General features: G+C 39.4%; 1 protein-coding gene across 2 annotated transcripts in view; it reads right to left on the bottom strand.

Moving 5' to 3' along the window:
• Positions 1 to 1,426: 1,426 nt before the first annotated feature.
• Positions 1,427 to 14,547, bottom strand: part of LOC149012159 (chromo domain-containing protein LHP1) — a 48,948-nt gene continuing 35,827 nt past the window's right edge. Inside the window, exons 5-7 of one of the 2 annotated variants that reach the window (XM_089158052.1) lie at positions 2,250 to 2,310; positions 2,097 to 2,159; positions 1,427 to 1,994 (exon numbers count right to left, since the gene is read on the bottom strand). In XM_089158052.1, the coding sequence (XP_089014178.1) occupies positions 2,112 to 2,159; positions 2,250 to 2,310 (109 nt within the window). In that variant the 3' untranslated portion in view covers positions 1,427 to 1,994; positions 2,097 to 2,111. The remainder of the gene's footprint in view (positions 1,995 to 2,096; positions 2,160 to 2,249; positions 2,311 to 14,547) is intronic. The other variant, XM_089158053.1, reaches the window with a different exon arrangement.

Below are 14,547 nucleotides of genomic sequence, written 5' to 3'. Positions count from 1 at the left end.
AGAGCGAGATCTCCCACCATGGTTTTCATTACACAACTTCTTTGGGGGGGGGGGCGGGGAGAAATCCCTAAAAAAAAAAAACAAAAAAAAAAAAAAAAAAAAAAAAAAAAAACCCAAAATTTTTTTTTTTTTTTTTTTTTTTTTTTTTTTTAGATTGTTGTTGGAATGACCATAACATAACTGTGACATGAAGGGAAAGCCCAATTCTTTTGAATAGCATTTCATTTTATAAATTCAGTTTTTTGGAAAGCCTAGTTTCTTGTCAAACCATTTAAATAGAACTTATTCAGTTGGGAAAAGGCTCAACTGAACTATGTTCTTGATGGTTAGTGTGTAATCTAAACCAAAATATTTTGCTGCAAATTGGGTATACACCTGCCAATGAGTCCCACCTTGCTTTATCTCATAGGATGAAAACTAATATCATCATTTGTTATATATAGATTTTTTATATTAATTATGTTCGTCCTGGAATAACAAATAATAAATACTTCTTTTGTCACAGTCTTACAGGGACGGGAGATGATTAAAAGTGCTGAGGAAGTCTCTTCAGGAATGATCTCCCTACCAGATATGCTAATCACATAACCATGCACGGTAACAATTTCATCTGTTGGAGCACTTCGAAGGCTGCTTGTGGGATTCAAGTAAATGGAAGGAGTAGTTAACTGAACTGACTTGCATGAATTCATGAAAATGCTTTAGCATAAATTAGAGAATTTAAGATCTCCACAAATATATGTAACCATTTTTTAAAACTGTAAAAAGCTGGGCAGAGATAGATGGAATATGTTGGGCTTGGTTACTTTATTGAGAATTTTGAAAAATTAGTCCAGTCTATCAATCTCCATAATTACAATGTAATTATGATCCCTTGCTTCTTCTTACATGATAATGATACTTGTTAATTGCAAGTGTGCATGCAATATAGACATTGAATTCGATCGTGAAAGAAATTTTAGGTATTTCTCTATCACTTTGTTTGAGACCAAATTCTACCCTTTCACCTGAAGAGTATATAATGATATTGTCAAATATTGTGAATTTTAGTGCATCAGTAGTTGATGTCTCACTCACTAATTAGAGTTTTGCAGTGATTTGAATTGTAAAATTTGGTTAGGTTGGTAAGGGTTCAAGTTTGGCCTTGATGGTTTTGAACCTACCATGCCCCACCCTGAGTTTAGTAGGGTTTCATGTGAGCACCTGTAAAAAAAACTGTCCATTTTGTACATGCATACAAGATTATTTGCCCATTTGCTAGAGAAACGTGCCCAACCATACAAGATTTTAATAGATATTCTGTGTCAAATTAAGCAAGTGGCACCCAATCATAAGAAGTTAATTCTGTGCAGAAATGGACAAATTGGGGCGCAGAATCATTGCCATACAACCCCTTACTAACATAGACAACAATTGTTTCTTGTATGGTAAAGAAGAGTTCAATATCTGCCTCCTCAGCACACTTCGATTAAAAGAAGAAGAAATATAAGGTTGAAAACACAATATGGAAGAATACAGATTCAGTAATACATTATATCACAATCTGAAATCTCAGCAAAACATTTTAATTTTGTTTGGGTTCTGCCTACTAGTTACATAAAAAGATGAGAGCCCTAGGCCCACCCATCAGGATAACAGCAGTTGTAAACGTCAGTAGTCTTATCTAAACATCAAGTCCAACAAGTCCTTATACACAGCACATTCTCTTGTAGAAGTTTGGAGGAATAACCCAAACAGAAAGTTCACCACCAAAATAGTACTGTACACAATAAGTATTTATACAGCTGATGTTCTTTCACCAAATTCACAACTTTACCACAAATTTTGTCCAGTGTAGCAATATATGCACTTTGCATCCCCTCAAAAGAAGAAAGGGTAAAAAGGAGGGGGGGGGGGGGGGGCAACAGCCAAGTGAATTCTCCAGCCCTATGGATATTAACTGCCGTCACTATCAAAAAAGAAAATATTGCCGAAGAAATTCTGCGGTGTCGACCCTGCAAAGAAAAAATAGAATGTTCTCTTACACTTCAACTAACAACATAACAAATTAATAACTCTATGATGCAGTTGCATTTCAGCCAGTATTCAATCCATACCTTTCTAGTACGCTTTCATTTTAGAGGACTATAGCGAAGATGCTGCTCATAATAGTTGATCAACTGGCACAAGAATGAAACCACATCCTGTGACTTAGTAGCTTGAAGTTACAAAGGGAAGAAGGAACCATAAAGAGCATTGAAGGACCATACCAAAAGAGGATTGTTAGTCTTTAAAAAATCGTTGTCAACGACCATCTCTTTTCCATCAGACCTAGAATTGACAGTCGCAAACAGTAATTGTCAGATTAATGAGAGAACATCCTTTCCAGAAAATAATAGTTCAACAAGACCATCTATTTTGGGGGCATGGGAATGGACCTGGTAATTTTCACTGTTCAAGGTTACACTAGAAATCAGCACATATCCACATAGAAAGTGACTATTTACAGATGCCCCAGTCTGAGTCCCATATATTGACAAGCACAGAAAAGCTAAACAAATCAGGCCAGCAGCAGTAAGCTGTTCAGTTTTCCGTTGTATAATACACAGAAATAAATGAAGCAAAGCAACTAGAAGACCCACAACAATGCTTTAAACCTCCCAGTGTAGGGTTAACAAAATTGTTTCTTCTTGTAAATTGTTTTTTTACTGTCCTCCACTATAACAGAAACAACCTCTATTTGCTGAGGGTGATGTTCAATGTGCACCCTGTTCAAGTTAAAATTGGTCTTAAAGAAACATAACTTTTTTGCAGTCAAGATTCATAAGAAACATAACACAAGCATCAGAATTGAGTAATGAACCTCTCCAGCTATTTCCTTTGTAATTTAGTATTTTTGGCTCCCATAACTACTCTTACTAAGCATAGTTGTCAAGGCAATTAGGTGATCCGAAGTGATGGGGAGAAAGCAGACATGACATGGTGCCAGCCTAGGGGTGCAGTATATGAATAATGTAATATAAGTTTCACAAAATAATCTTTATATCATAAAACATGCTACTATGGCCTAAGATGAGAAAAGCAGCATCTAATCAATAATGTATAGGATAAGCATAATCATAAAAAACAACTAACTTAAATCAATATAACACATTAAGTGTCAACAGGAACCCTACTGCCTGGGACCCAAGAAAGAGCATAGAAACCTGGGTGATGCTAAGGGACGCCTAAGAAACACCTTAGCAATTATAGAAGTATGTCCAGATATTACAACAATAAAATTATTTCCCAGACCTGTCACTGGTAATTTAAACTGCTAGGTGCTCAGTACAAAACAACGGCTCTGGAACAGTAAGATTGTTCAATTGCAACATAGTGATCATGTTTCATCCCTTAAAACAGCCTCTCTATGTAGTGTGGTTAAGGCTGCGTGCATTAGTAACCTCCCCAGACCCTACAGACAATGACATCACATTCCTTGAGTCAATCTCACCTACCCTCAAAATATTCAGTTATAATGCAATGGTTGAAATGCATATGAGGAAAACATAACAGCACACAGTTTTATCCTCTTGGAAATGTGGAGGCTTTCTAGAAACCCATTAGATCTTGTATCCCAGTACTGATCAAAGTAGTCCTACATTGCTCCAAATTGCTTTAGAAAAGGCATATGGATAAGAAGATGATTAACAGATTTCGACCTGCCCCATAAAAATAACACCTTTGGAAAGATAAAAATTTGATCCCCACCCCAAGGCAATGTATCACAAATTGACAAGTATTAAGCTTCTCATGCTCATCAATCAAGCTAAACTGTAACATTAAGGAGGAGCTCCAACTTTTAAAGATAAATGTAAAAGGTTAAGTAATGCAGTCCTTAAACCTTAATTCCAAAAATAGGTACATTAGGCTCCTGATAGATCAAGAGTTTAAAGAAGATAATTTAAACTGAGTGCTCTCAGAATTTTACAGCAGAAAATAGATGTCAATGGTGAATTGCAATAGTTCGAAAGAGGAAGACAGAATCAGGGACCAAGCTTGCAATACTGCAGAAAAACAGGGTAGCAACCAACCAGACTATAGAGTAACGAGTGTCATAAGTAGTCTGTGAATGTATGAAAAAGCTATTCAGCTCTTTCAAGTGATTTTTTTTGAGTATACAGGTTCCAAGCATTGAGAAGTGTGTCACTAGAACGAAGCAATTAACTGGAAGATATCAAGCTGCCCAAAAGACTATGAATTGGTGGGGGAACTCAAACTGGTAGATAAAGTGAAGCCAAGCATTAGGGTTCATGCAACTCGAGCCAAGTTTGGAGCATTCATTATTATTTGTTAGGGGGATGCACTGACACCATTTATTTAGGTTGCTGGAATATACCTAACTGTTGTCTTCGTCTTGTAATATCTAAATAATCCTCCTATGCAATGATCACAAGTGCTCAAGCTCTACTAACACTTACAAACTGAATCTGGAAAAGCCTAAGATAGTGCAGCACATGATTGTCAAAGCATCCACCTAGGCATGCCTAGGCAGCCACCCTAGGCCCATTTTTTGGTCAAGACGACCTAGTGTCACCTTGTCGCCTCGTGTTGGTTTTCATTGCCCTCTATCGCCTAGCCTTGCCTCATTGCCTCGCGTTGATTTTCATTGCCCTCTATCGCCTAGCCTTGCCTTGTCGCCTTGACAACTACGGTACAAAATAAGTCAAGCTGACCTTTATCAATAACCTTTACTCCTTCGCTTACCCGAATGGACCTTATATTGGTTCACTTGGCATGGTATGAGAACCTACTGGAAAAGATGTCTAAGTCATGTACTTCACTTTGTGAAAAAAACCAGTGACAGCAATAGCAGTTGATCCGCTCTGGATATAGCAGATGGCCGACGCATGATCCACTGGTTACAAGAGCAACCTTGATCAGATGGAGAGCGGTTGGCTCGGTTGGTTCATCCAGTGGAAGTTCAAGAGGTGTTCTACTCTTCATAGTCTACACAATGGTGGCCGACCAGGTGTAGATAATGGTCAACGTTGTTCAAAAATAGATCCATTGAAAGCCTGCTGCTAATCTAGTCTATATAGTGGAATAGCCAGAGATTTGGAAATTCTGTCGGGATAAAACATGAAAAATCCACTGCATATGTAGAGAGCAACAACTTGCATATCTGATAAGCTATTAAGCAAAGAACTTCAACTTGCAAGTCTAATCAGCTATTGAGCAAAGGGGATCCATATATGTGCTACAACTTGCATATCTTCCTTTGTAGGAGATAAAACTTGTTTTGGCCTTTAAGCTGTTGGGCAGACTTATTTGAGATGGTGTGGTGAAGCTTATGGAGGACCTGAACCTTCGGAAGGCGCTTCTGCTTCTTCACATGAAGAGTTGTCAGGTGTCATAAGTAGATTGTTAATTCCAGGCCAGTAAGGGTTTTAGGAATTGATGTAGATGGCAACCAATGTCAATCTTGTATCTGCCACTAATCTCTCTACCACTTTCTCTCCATTGTGTATTTTATTAAAGAAAAGGCTAGACAAATGATTATGATAAAAGAATGTAAGATGAAGGTGAATCTTCAATTGAAACAAGCTACTAATTCTAAGGCAACTATATAAAGGTCAATAGGAAAAACATAATTAGGACAGGAGCAGGTTAAATTCAAATCAAACACAACAGTACCATATCCACAGCTAACTTCACTTTCAAATGAATTTGGGATTTGGCTAAGTGTCCAAAAAGCAAAATTTTGAACACCAACTTCAACAATAGATACGAAGACAAAACCAAACTGGATTGTTGGCTGCTCATTTCCATCCATACTGAAGGCTGGAGACTGGGGTCATGAGTTGAAGAGAGTACTGTAGTGGTCTCATTGTCTATGTTGAGTGTCGAAGAATTGAAGAAGACAAAAACAAGAGCATGATTGGTATAAATTTTGAGGACTAAGCTATACAAGTTATTATGCATGCCTTCGCTCTTTTAGGGCGCGCTTGATAACTCTCCCAGAAAACATTTTTCCTGTTTTAATGTGCTATGAGAACAGAAAACACTTGAAATGCGTTTAGTAAACTGGTTTGTTTTTGTTTGCTAGAAAAACGGCCAATGCTAAATCTAGCTCCAAAAAACAAAGGCTTTGCAAAACAACTCTAAAGTGTTTTGCTGCTCCAAAAACAAATTTGATGAGAAGTGTGGCAATAAAATAGCGAAACCAAGGTGTGTGGCATCATGCATACGGAGATCTCCATCGATCCCACCATGGTGTCCATTAAGGTTTCTAAGCAATAGCTGAAATTTTTCTTAGGATTTTCAGGCTGGCCTGGCCGGGGCCTCGGCTGAGACTGAGAGGGCATCTCGGTGACATATAGCCTAAATGGAGGCCACAATCAATGACTTGGATTGGAATGGGTGGAGGCGATGATCGTGGTTGTGACGAAATCTCTGCCCTCATCAATGTTGTCGATTGACCTGAGACTGATAACGCTCTTATCTACTTTCTGGAGTTGATCTTCAGGGTTAGTACCTTTTGCTTCTCTCTCACTGTAGCACCTATTGCTTTTGTCTGTTTCTTTTCGCTTACAAAATGGAAAGTCCCTGAGTGAAGGCAAGTGGGTGCACAATAGGGTTAAGTGCCTCGGGTAATAAAACAAAACCGGAGAAAAAGCTACGAACTCATTCCAACAGAAATGTGGAAAAAGTGGCAGTGTTAGGGCCCTAGGATGACGCCATGTAAAGAAGAGAGAGTATTATGGTTAGTTGAGGGGTAATAAATAGAGGGAAAATTGAATGGAGAGGGATCCAATGTTATATGAGTGATTCTTGGGTAGTCGTAGGCTCAGGAGCACCATGAGGTGGGGGTAACTAGCACCATTAAAACCAGTTCTATCTAATTAATGCAGACGTTTTGATATTAATTTTGTTAATGAATTAGAGGGTTCTTATCAACTGGGCATCGAGCAGTTCGACCCAAGGAAGCGATGGTATTGCCACTGTTTTCAGGCAAAGAGGATGTGCAAAGATGGCTATTTGCTGGGAACACCACATCGAGAGTGACCAATGGTTGGGAGTAGCTGTTCGATACTTGGAAGGAGACATGTTAGATTGGGTGTACAGGAGGTGCTGGCCGAAGTTGGATTGGGCAAGCTTCATGGAGGCCTTAACAATTGATTTCGGTGATGGGAGAAACAAGACACTCATCTCGGCTATGAATATCAATAGTATTGTGGTCGAAGCAAGAGACAGAAGAAACGAATTGAGTGTCCATGATGAGAAACATCTTCAATTAGAATTGGGATGCTGGTCAGAAGAAGACAGCCAGTTATTAGGAATCCTGCTCACCGATTGTGAAGAAGAGAGAAGAAAAGAGTGAGAACTTTGGATGCCAAAACCTACCGGATTAAAGTTTCAGCAGCAAGAAATCATGCCGCTAGATCAAAGGTCTGCAAGAAGGAGAATTGAAGGAGGCCAGAGGCAATTGGTGGAAAACTCAAGATGGCGGTGGCTAAGGTTTCTGTTTAAAGAAATTTGAACCCATTAGGTCTGACCTAGAACCCTTGGAGGTTGTTGATGAAGATCTTAGTATGGAAACCCCGAGTGAATTTGGTTGATGATGTGATTAGAATGAAGTTTGACTTGAAAGGCGGACCAAAATACAGTATTGACACCTTTAGAAGGTCCTACAATGCTAGGTAAGACACTTTTCTATGTTGGAATAAGTCCTAGTGGAGTTTGTGGCTTTCGGATCAAAGACCTGTTTTTGGCCTTGCGCACCACCTCGGTCGCTCCAAGCGACCAACCCTGACCGACCAAAGGTGACAGCGGCAGGTTGGTCAATTCCTTGGAAATTAGGTTTTTGAAGCCTTATTTAAATGTTTTTTTGTTCTAATTCGTCCCATAATGTTCTAAAGCCTCAGGAGAATGTAGGAAGAACATTAGAACCTCCTCTTTGAAGCCAAGGAAGATCCCCAAGCATCAATAGGAGTTTCTCCATCGAATATTCTTCTATAAGGTTAGTAATCGATTTGTTTCTCTCTAGATCTTTCTCTCGCTTCTGTTTCTACCCAATTTCGTGATTGTGAGTAAGGTTTTATGCTTTTGTAATGACCTAATCTTAGATCCTCATAGTCTTAAAGTGAATCCCCATTAACTCTATTCTCTCCGTAGACAATACGGTGTGATTTCGGTGTTTAACCTAAATGATAACCATGATCTTATTCTAAATTGAGTTGTTTGATTTCTAATCTCTTTTAAATATATTCCTAGGTTGTTTTCTAAGCATGATCTATTGTTCCCTCTTTCCTAGAGTGAATTCCAATTCACTCCAGTCTCTCCGTGAAATCAGCGAACTTATCGATGTCGGTTTAAGCCTATTTTATTGATCTGATTAGATTTCTATTCCATTGACCATGTTTGATGCTTAGATCATTATAGATAGTCTTAGTATGTTTTCGTGGAACTCCCCTTTGAATTTTGGAGTAATCAGACTTCAAACGAAGATTTTACAACCAATTTAGGGTTTTCTGTCCGTACCGCAGCGCATTGGTCGCTCCAAGAGACCAAGCCTGAACGACCAATAGAGTCAGTGATAGCAAATTTGCTTTGTTTTGCTTCCGTTTCGTCTCTAATCGTTAGGGTTTGTTCCTTATGTTCTTTACATGTTTGTTTAGGGTTATTTTGGTGATTTTGGACTTGCCCTTTGATCTCTTTCTCGAGGATTACAAATCGAATTCAAGGTGAGTACATTCACTCACAATTGACATATTGCATTCTATATGTTGTTTGATTTGTATGCATATGTTAGCTACTGCTTTAGAACTCTTTCTATATTGTTTTACTTTTATAATTACAATATGCATGTCATGATGTGAATTACATATTTATTACGAATGGGAATGATTGGGATTGTGAATGGACTTCGATATATGTATGGAATCATGATGTGATGTGATTGCCTAGGTTGTGGTTGTGGTTGTGGAATTGGGAATCCCCTTTTGGCGTTTTTGTCTTTGGACACCAGTGGAGGTGGTATGGGACGCTTTTCTATGGTGTCTTTGGCGCTTTCTTTGATTACTGGTTGACATACCTAGGATTAGTCTAGAAGTGCTTGGCTAAGGAAACCCTGTCATATCTGACCCTATTGGAAGGGGAATTGAGACTGAATGACCCGTGGCAGCAATGGGGATTTGTGGGCGCTCAAGACCGGTAACCAACCCTTGAGAGGACATAAATCACATGTGGGAGCCATTCATTGGTATGGTTGCATATAGAAAACTTGGGCTCGTGGGCGCCTAAGAAGGCGAGAGACATAAGGGGACACGAGAGCTTCTCGTTTACTATATATGGATGACCAAAAGGGTTAAGAGTCTACATAATCGGGAAGGATACGGTGACTCTAGGGGAAAGATACCAGAAAGGATCGCGGGAAGCGAGGAATTGACGTATCCGACCTTAAGTAGATGTGACTTAGTAGATGACTTGCATTGGGTTAAGTTTAACCCTGACACGCGTCGATACTCATACTAATGGTGGTAAGCGATAGTGTTAACCTAAACCCCAGCCATAGAATGTCCAGGAAGGATGCCTTAACCTAATTACCCACGGAGAACCCCATAGACCGAGGAGGTTAAAGGAAAGTGATTTGAGACCTACCCAGAAGAGTATGATGATTTATCTTAATGTGTGTCTGCCAATAGAGACCAACATATATAGAGTTAAAAGCATACTTGCATACGGTCTCACATCATTTGCATTCATGTCTTGATATTGTTCTTGAGATTGTGATTGTTTATAATTGTTAATTATGTTTGAATTGCTTGTTGAGTTCTTTTGAGCTCACCCTTCAGGGAACATGTTTTCTTTAGATTGTGTTGCAGGTACTAAAGATTGCGAGATCCCAAACTACGAGGCCACGGCGTGTGGCTCGTATGGTTTCAAAGATGTTAGCGACTGCGAGCAATACAATGAAACATACCCGTATGATGACAGAGCGTACCAGCCCGATCTTGAAGCATTACTCTTTTTGTTTAGCTTTAAGAATGATTCTTAGTTTCCTTTTCTTTTCTTTCAGTTGTAATACCTTAGATTTGATCCACCTTCCGCTTTAGTCTGTAGAGTTATTTTCCGTTATACTCTACGGTTATCTCTTTGATTGGTATCTTTTATTCCGCAATTTGATATTCTTTTGTGATCCTTCTGAGATCCATACTGGATTGTTTCTTAATTTACTTTAATACAATGAATTGTTCTTGCTCTTGATTATATTATTGTGCTATGTGGGATATGATCGCCCTAAACTTGATCTTCGAGGCTGTGGATCACACCTCTGGGTATTCCAAGTAGGATACCAGCTGGGGGGATATGACATGCAAAGTATCAAACTTGGGCCCAAGAGAACCAAGTTCAAAGATTGGGCCGTCAGTTTCCCCAAGAAACCCCCTTAGGCCCAACCCATTCCATTAACCCCAAGCCCATTCCATTTCATTAACCCATATTTCTTAACCCATGATTTTAAATGCTTATGCCTAACCCATTCAAAAGAATTATCTTAGGCCAATTCCATTTTCATGACCCAAAGCCCAATCCATTCCATCAAACCAACGCCCAACATATTTCTCTTAACCCATGGTTTGTATTTGTACACCACCCATTTAAAAGACCTACCTCAGGCACATCCTATTTCATTAACCCCATGCCCATTCTATTGCATCAACCCAATTTCTACCCATTTTCCTTAGCCCATGGTTTTAAGTGGTTAGGCTTAACCGATTCAAAAGCAACACTATGGGCCAGCCCATTCCTTTAACTCAAAGTCCAACCCAGCATTTTAGTAACCAAGACCCAACTAGTAAACATGGAACAAGGCCCAACCCAAGGACTAGTTCGAATCACGTACCCACCCAGTCCATGGTCCATCTGAACCCCAAACTGACCGAACTGTCATCCCCAACCTCTAGCTCTCTCGCAGAACACTCAAGCACGACAGAGGGGGTTTTCTGGTTTGTGAAACAGCAACACCAGAGGGCGATGGCAGAGGCAGAGAAGGCCCTTTTGAGCCCGACAACGATGGCCTTGCACCTCAGAGTCGACGATGACCCCGATGGGTGCATACGCCATGCAGACCTCCTCGAGGTAACCCATTCAAGCATCGAACGTGAGTTTGCCATCACCAAAGACGAGGGCTACTGTGATGATGGCCACGAGTATAGGGGTTAGGTGCAAGTAGGCCCTATACCACGTTTGCTCTTCGGGTTACCAGAACTGCTTCAATATGTGATGGATCATCTTGAAGGAGAAGTAGCGGTACCCGTTCACAAGGGTTTGTTGGAGGCCTACGGACAGATTTGGTCCATTTCCCTTGAGTCTGTTGGTCGATTGAAGGATCCCTTATTTTTGGATTTTGCCCTTAAAGTTCTGTGGTTTCTAGAAAGTATTGATGCTACTCAAAGAGCTATTTAATCAGGTGCTGCTTTGTTTGGGACTATTGACAACATTTGTCCTCCTGGGACACTTTTGGATATTAGTTGGGATCATTCTTGGGCAGCCACAATTCATTGCAAACTTAACTGTGTGTTGACAAACATGTTTTCTCTGGTTATTGATGAGAACAAAAGCATTGTCTTCAATACCTTAGGGGCATTGGTTGCCAATGCCAATACGGAGATTACTGTTGACACCCTGCTGCAAGTCCTCAATTCATATGTTAATGCTGAACTTAGTACAGCAGATGATGGGTTTTATAATGTTCCTTCTCTTATTGATTTTCAGCTGAACCAGTTCGGATGGCTATTCGTAGCGTGTTCTTTACATCAGCTGAAGTTTTCAAGGTTTCTCCTTCACGTGGGCTGCTTGGGGTTGAGGGGGTACCAAGTGTATGGGACACCAAGGACAGCTGTCCTTCAAGAAGCTGAACTAGTGTGGTTATGCGGCAAGCATGTGAAGAGTGAAGACCAAACTTCAAATTTTCCTTCACCTCGAGGACAAGGTGAATTTCGAGGGGCCAGTAGTGTTAGGGCCTTAGGATGACGCCATGTGAAGGAGAGAGAGTATTTGGGTTAGTTAAGGGGTAATAAATAGAGGGGAAATTGAATAGAGAGGGATTGAATGATGTATGACTGATTCTTGGGCAGCTGTAGGCTGAGGAGCACCATAAGGTGGGAGTGACTGGGACCATTAAAATCAGTTCTATCTTATTAATCAGTCGTTTTGATATTAATTTTGTTAATGAATTAGAAGGTTCTTATCAAATCTACAACAACCAAGATGGAGTGATACCTCTCTCAACTAGAAGGAAAAGGCCTAGGATGAAATCCATGGTGATGTCTGTCCAAGGCAAGTGTGATAGTAGTAGTAAAGAGAAGATTAAATCCTTGTGTTTTGCCTATCACTTTGCTAGCTGGCAAACTCTACATCTTATGATAACTTGCTCCATATCCTTCACTATGTGGGACCTATATTATCTGTTATGTTACATACAAAACAATCTAATCACTTTCAAAATATTTTCGGAGTCCCTCCCCTGTGATTCCCTCATTATGTGTTGTCATTATGAGGAGCTAGAAATGCATAGTCTTGTGTCCATGATGAGTGTAACAACTAGGAAGGATAAAATGAATGACCACAGTCCAATTCATTTTGGAGTAGCTCCAATACATGATATACTTTTAAGAGAAAATCATCTGAGGTGGCATGCCTTTGGGTGCTCCATTATGATATGGTTTGACTCAAATAGGTGTAACCAAGTATGCATTTGATAACATTTCTATGCTAGGAGCACTATTTTTCACCAAGAACATTTTTAAGTGTTTATATGCTTAGAAAATATTTTTAGAACAATTTTAAGCGTTTGATAAATAGTTCCAAAAATATTTCTTAAACAGTTCCAAAACAAGAATATGTTTGATAAACATTTTAGGAAATATGTTCTTGGTGGAATTTAACTTTTAACGAGTATTGACAATTACAAAAATGACATTATCAATGTTATCAATTACAAAAGGACATCTCCATGCACTTTAATGATGTGCCTTAGGAACTCATCTGCTTATTTACTTATCCTGGTCTTGGCTGGTAATGGTTCTAGATAACAAGCTTTTGGTTAATGGAAGATTTAACCAAAGACTTTCAAGACGAGTTCCTTTGGTGTATGCTTTTTGTTGACGATATTGTGTTGATAGATGAGACTCAAGTGGTGATTAATACAAAGTTAGAATCATGGAGAGTATGTTTGGAATCAATAGGCTTTAAATTAACTAGAACGAAGACAGAATATCCAATTTTTAACTTTAGTCATGATCGAGCAGTCGAATGCTTTTTGTTGACGATATTGTGTTGATACATGAGACTCAAGTGGGGATTAATACAAAGTTAGAATCATGGAGAGTAGGTTTGGAATCAATAGGCTTTAAATTAACTAGAACAAAGACAGAATATCCAATTTGTAACTTTAGTCATGATCGAGCAGACGATGAGGTGGTGAAACTTGCCGATAAGGAGATTCCTCGGAATGATTCTTTTAGGTACCTAGGTTCAATCATAAATAAAAGAGGTGATATAGAGGATGATGTTTCCCAAAGAATTAAAATAGGGTGGATGAAGTGGAGAGGTGCGCCTAGGGTCTTGTGTGATCGATGTATTCCATTAAAGCTTAAAGGAAATTCTATTGCACTATTGATCAACCAGCTATGATGTACGGTGCAGAGTGTTGGCCAATTAAAAAGAATCATATAGCTAAATTCGGTGTAGCAAAAATGAGGATGCTAAGACAGATGAGTGGCAAAACTAGGAAGGATAAGATAAGGAATGATCATATTAGAATTGGTCTGGGAATTGCTCCATAAGTGATAAGCTTAGGGAAAGTCATTTGATGTGGCACGACCATGTTCAACGGAGACCTATAAATGCCCATGAACGGAGTAGTAATATAATCCAGATTGAAGGAATTAAAAGAGCAAGGGGTAAACCTAAGATAACCTTAAGAGAAGTGGTGAGAAAGGATATGCATAGCGTAGGCCTTATATTTAGCATGGCTCAAACAGAACTGATTGGAAAGCAATAATCCATGTAGCCAACCCCATTTAGTTGGGACAAGGCTTATTATTGTTGTTATTATTGGGGTTGGATGCCCAACAATGCTTCAAATGGGGCCCCTCCTATGGTTTGGTTGACAGAGCTATTATAGGCTACTCCGGCAAGGTGAAGGACTTTAGCGCAAGGTCTTCTCATAATCTTTAAATAAACTCCTTAATAGATTTCCTAGGGTGTGTTCACAACTTCATTTGGCCATTTGCCTAGGGGGTGGAAAGTTGCAGAACAATAGCTTGGTGTTGGTCATCAACCAGGTCTTCGAAAAGTAACTTATGAATTTGACATCCCTGTCTAATACAATGGTACTGGGTAACCTGTGGATTCTCATTGTCTCCCAAGAAAAGTCTGGCTATGTGTTTGGCATCATAAGTCTTCTGACTTTTTTAACCTATCCATCACTACAAAGATAGAACCAAACTTTCCTTTGGTAAGGGGAAGGCCAAGGACAAAGTCTATACTTAGATCTTTCCAAGGTTGATGGAGTATAGGTAA

This window comes from Hakea prostrata, chromosome 6 (assembly GCF_041222555.1).
Source record: "Hakea prostrata isolate BN-2017 chromosome 6, UWA_Hpros_2, whole genome shotgun sequence".
NCBI classification, from domain to species: domain Eukaryota; kingdom Viridiplantae; phylum Streptophyta; class Magnoliopsida; order Proteales; family Proteaceae; genus Hakea; species Hakea prostrata.
This window is presented reverse-complemented; position numbering and strand designations above follow the sequence as displayed.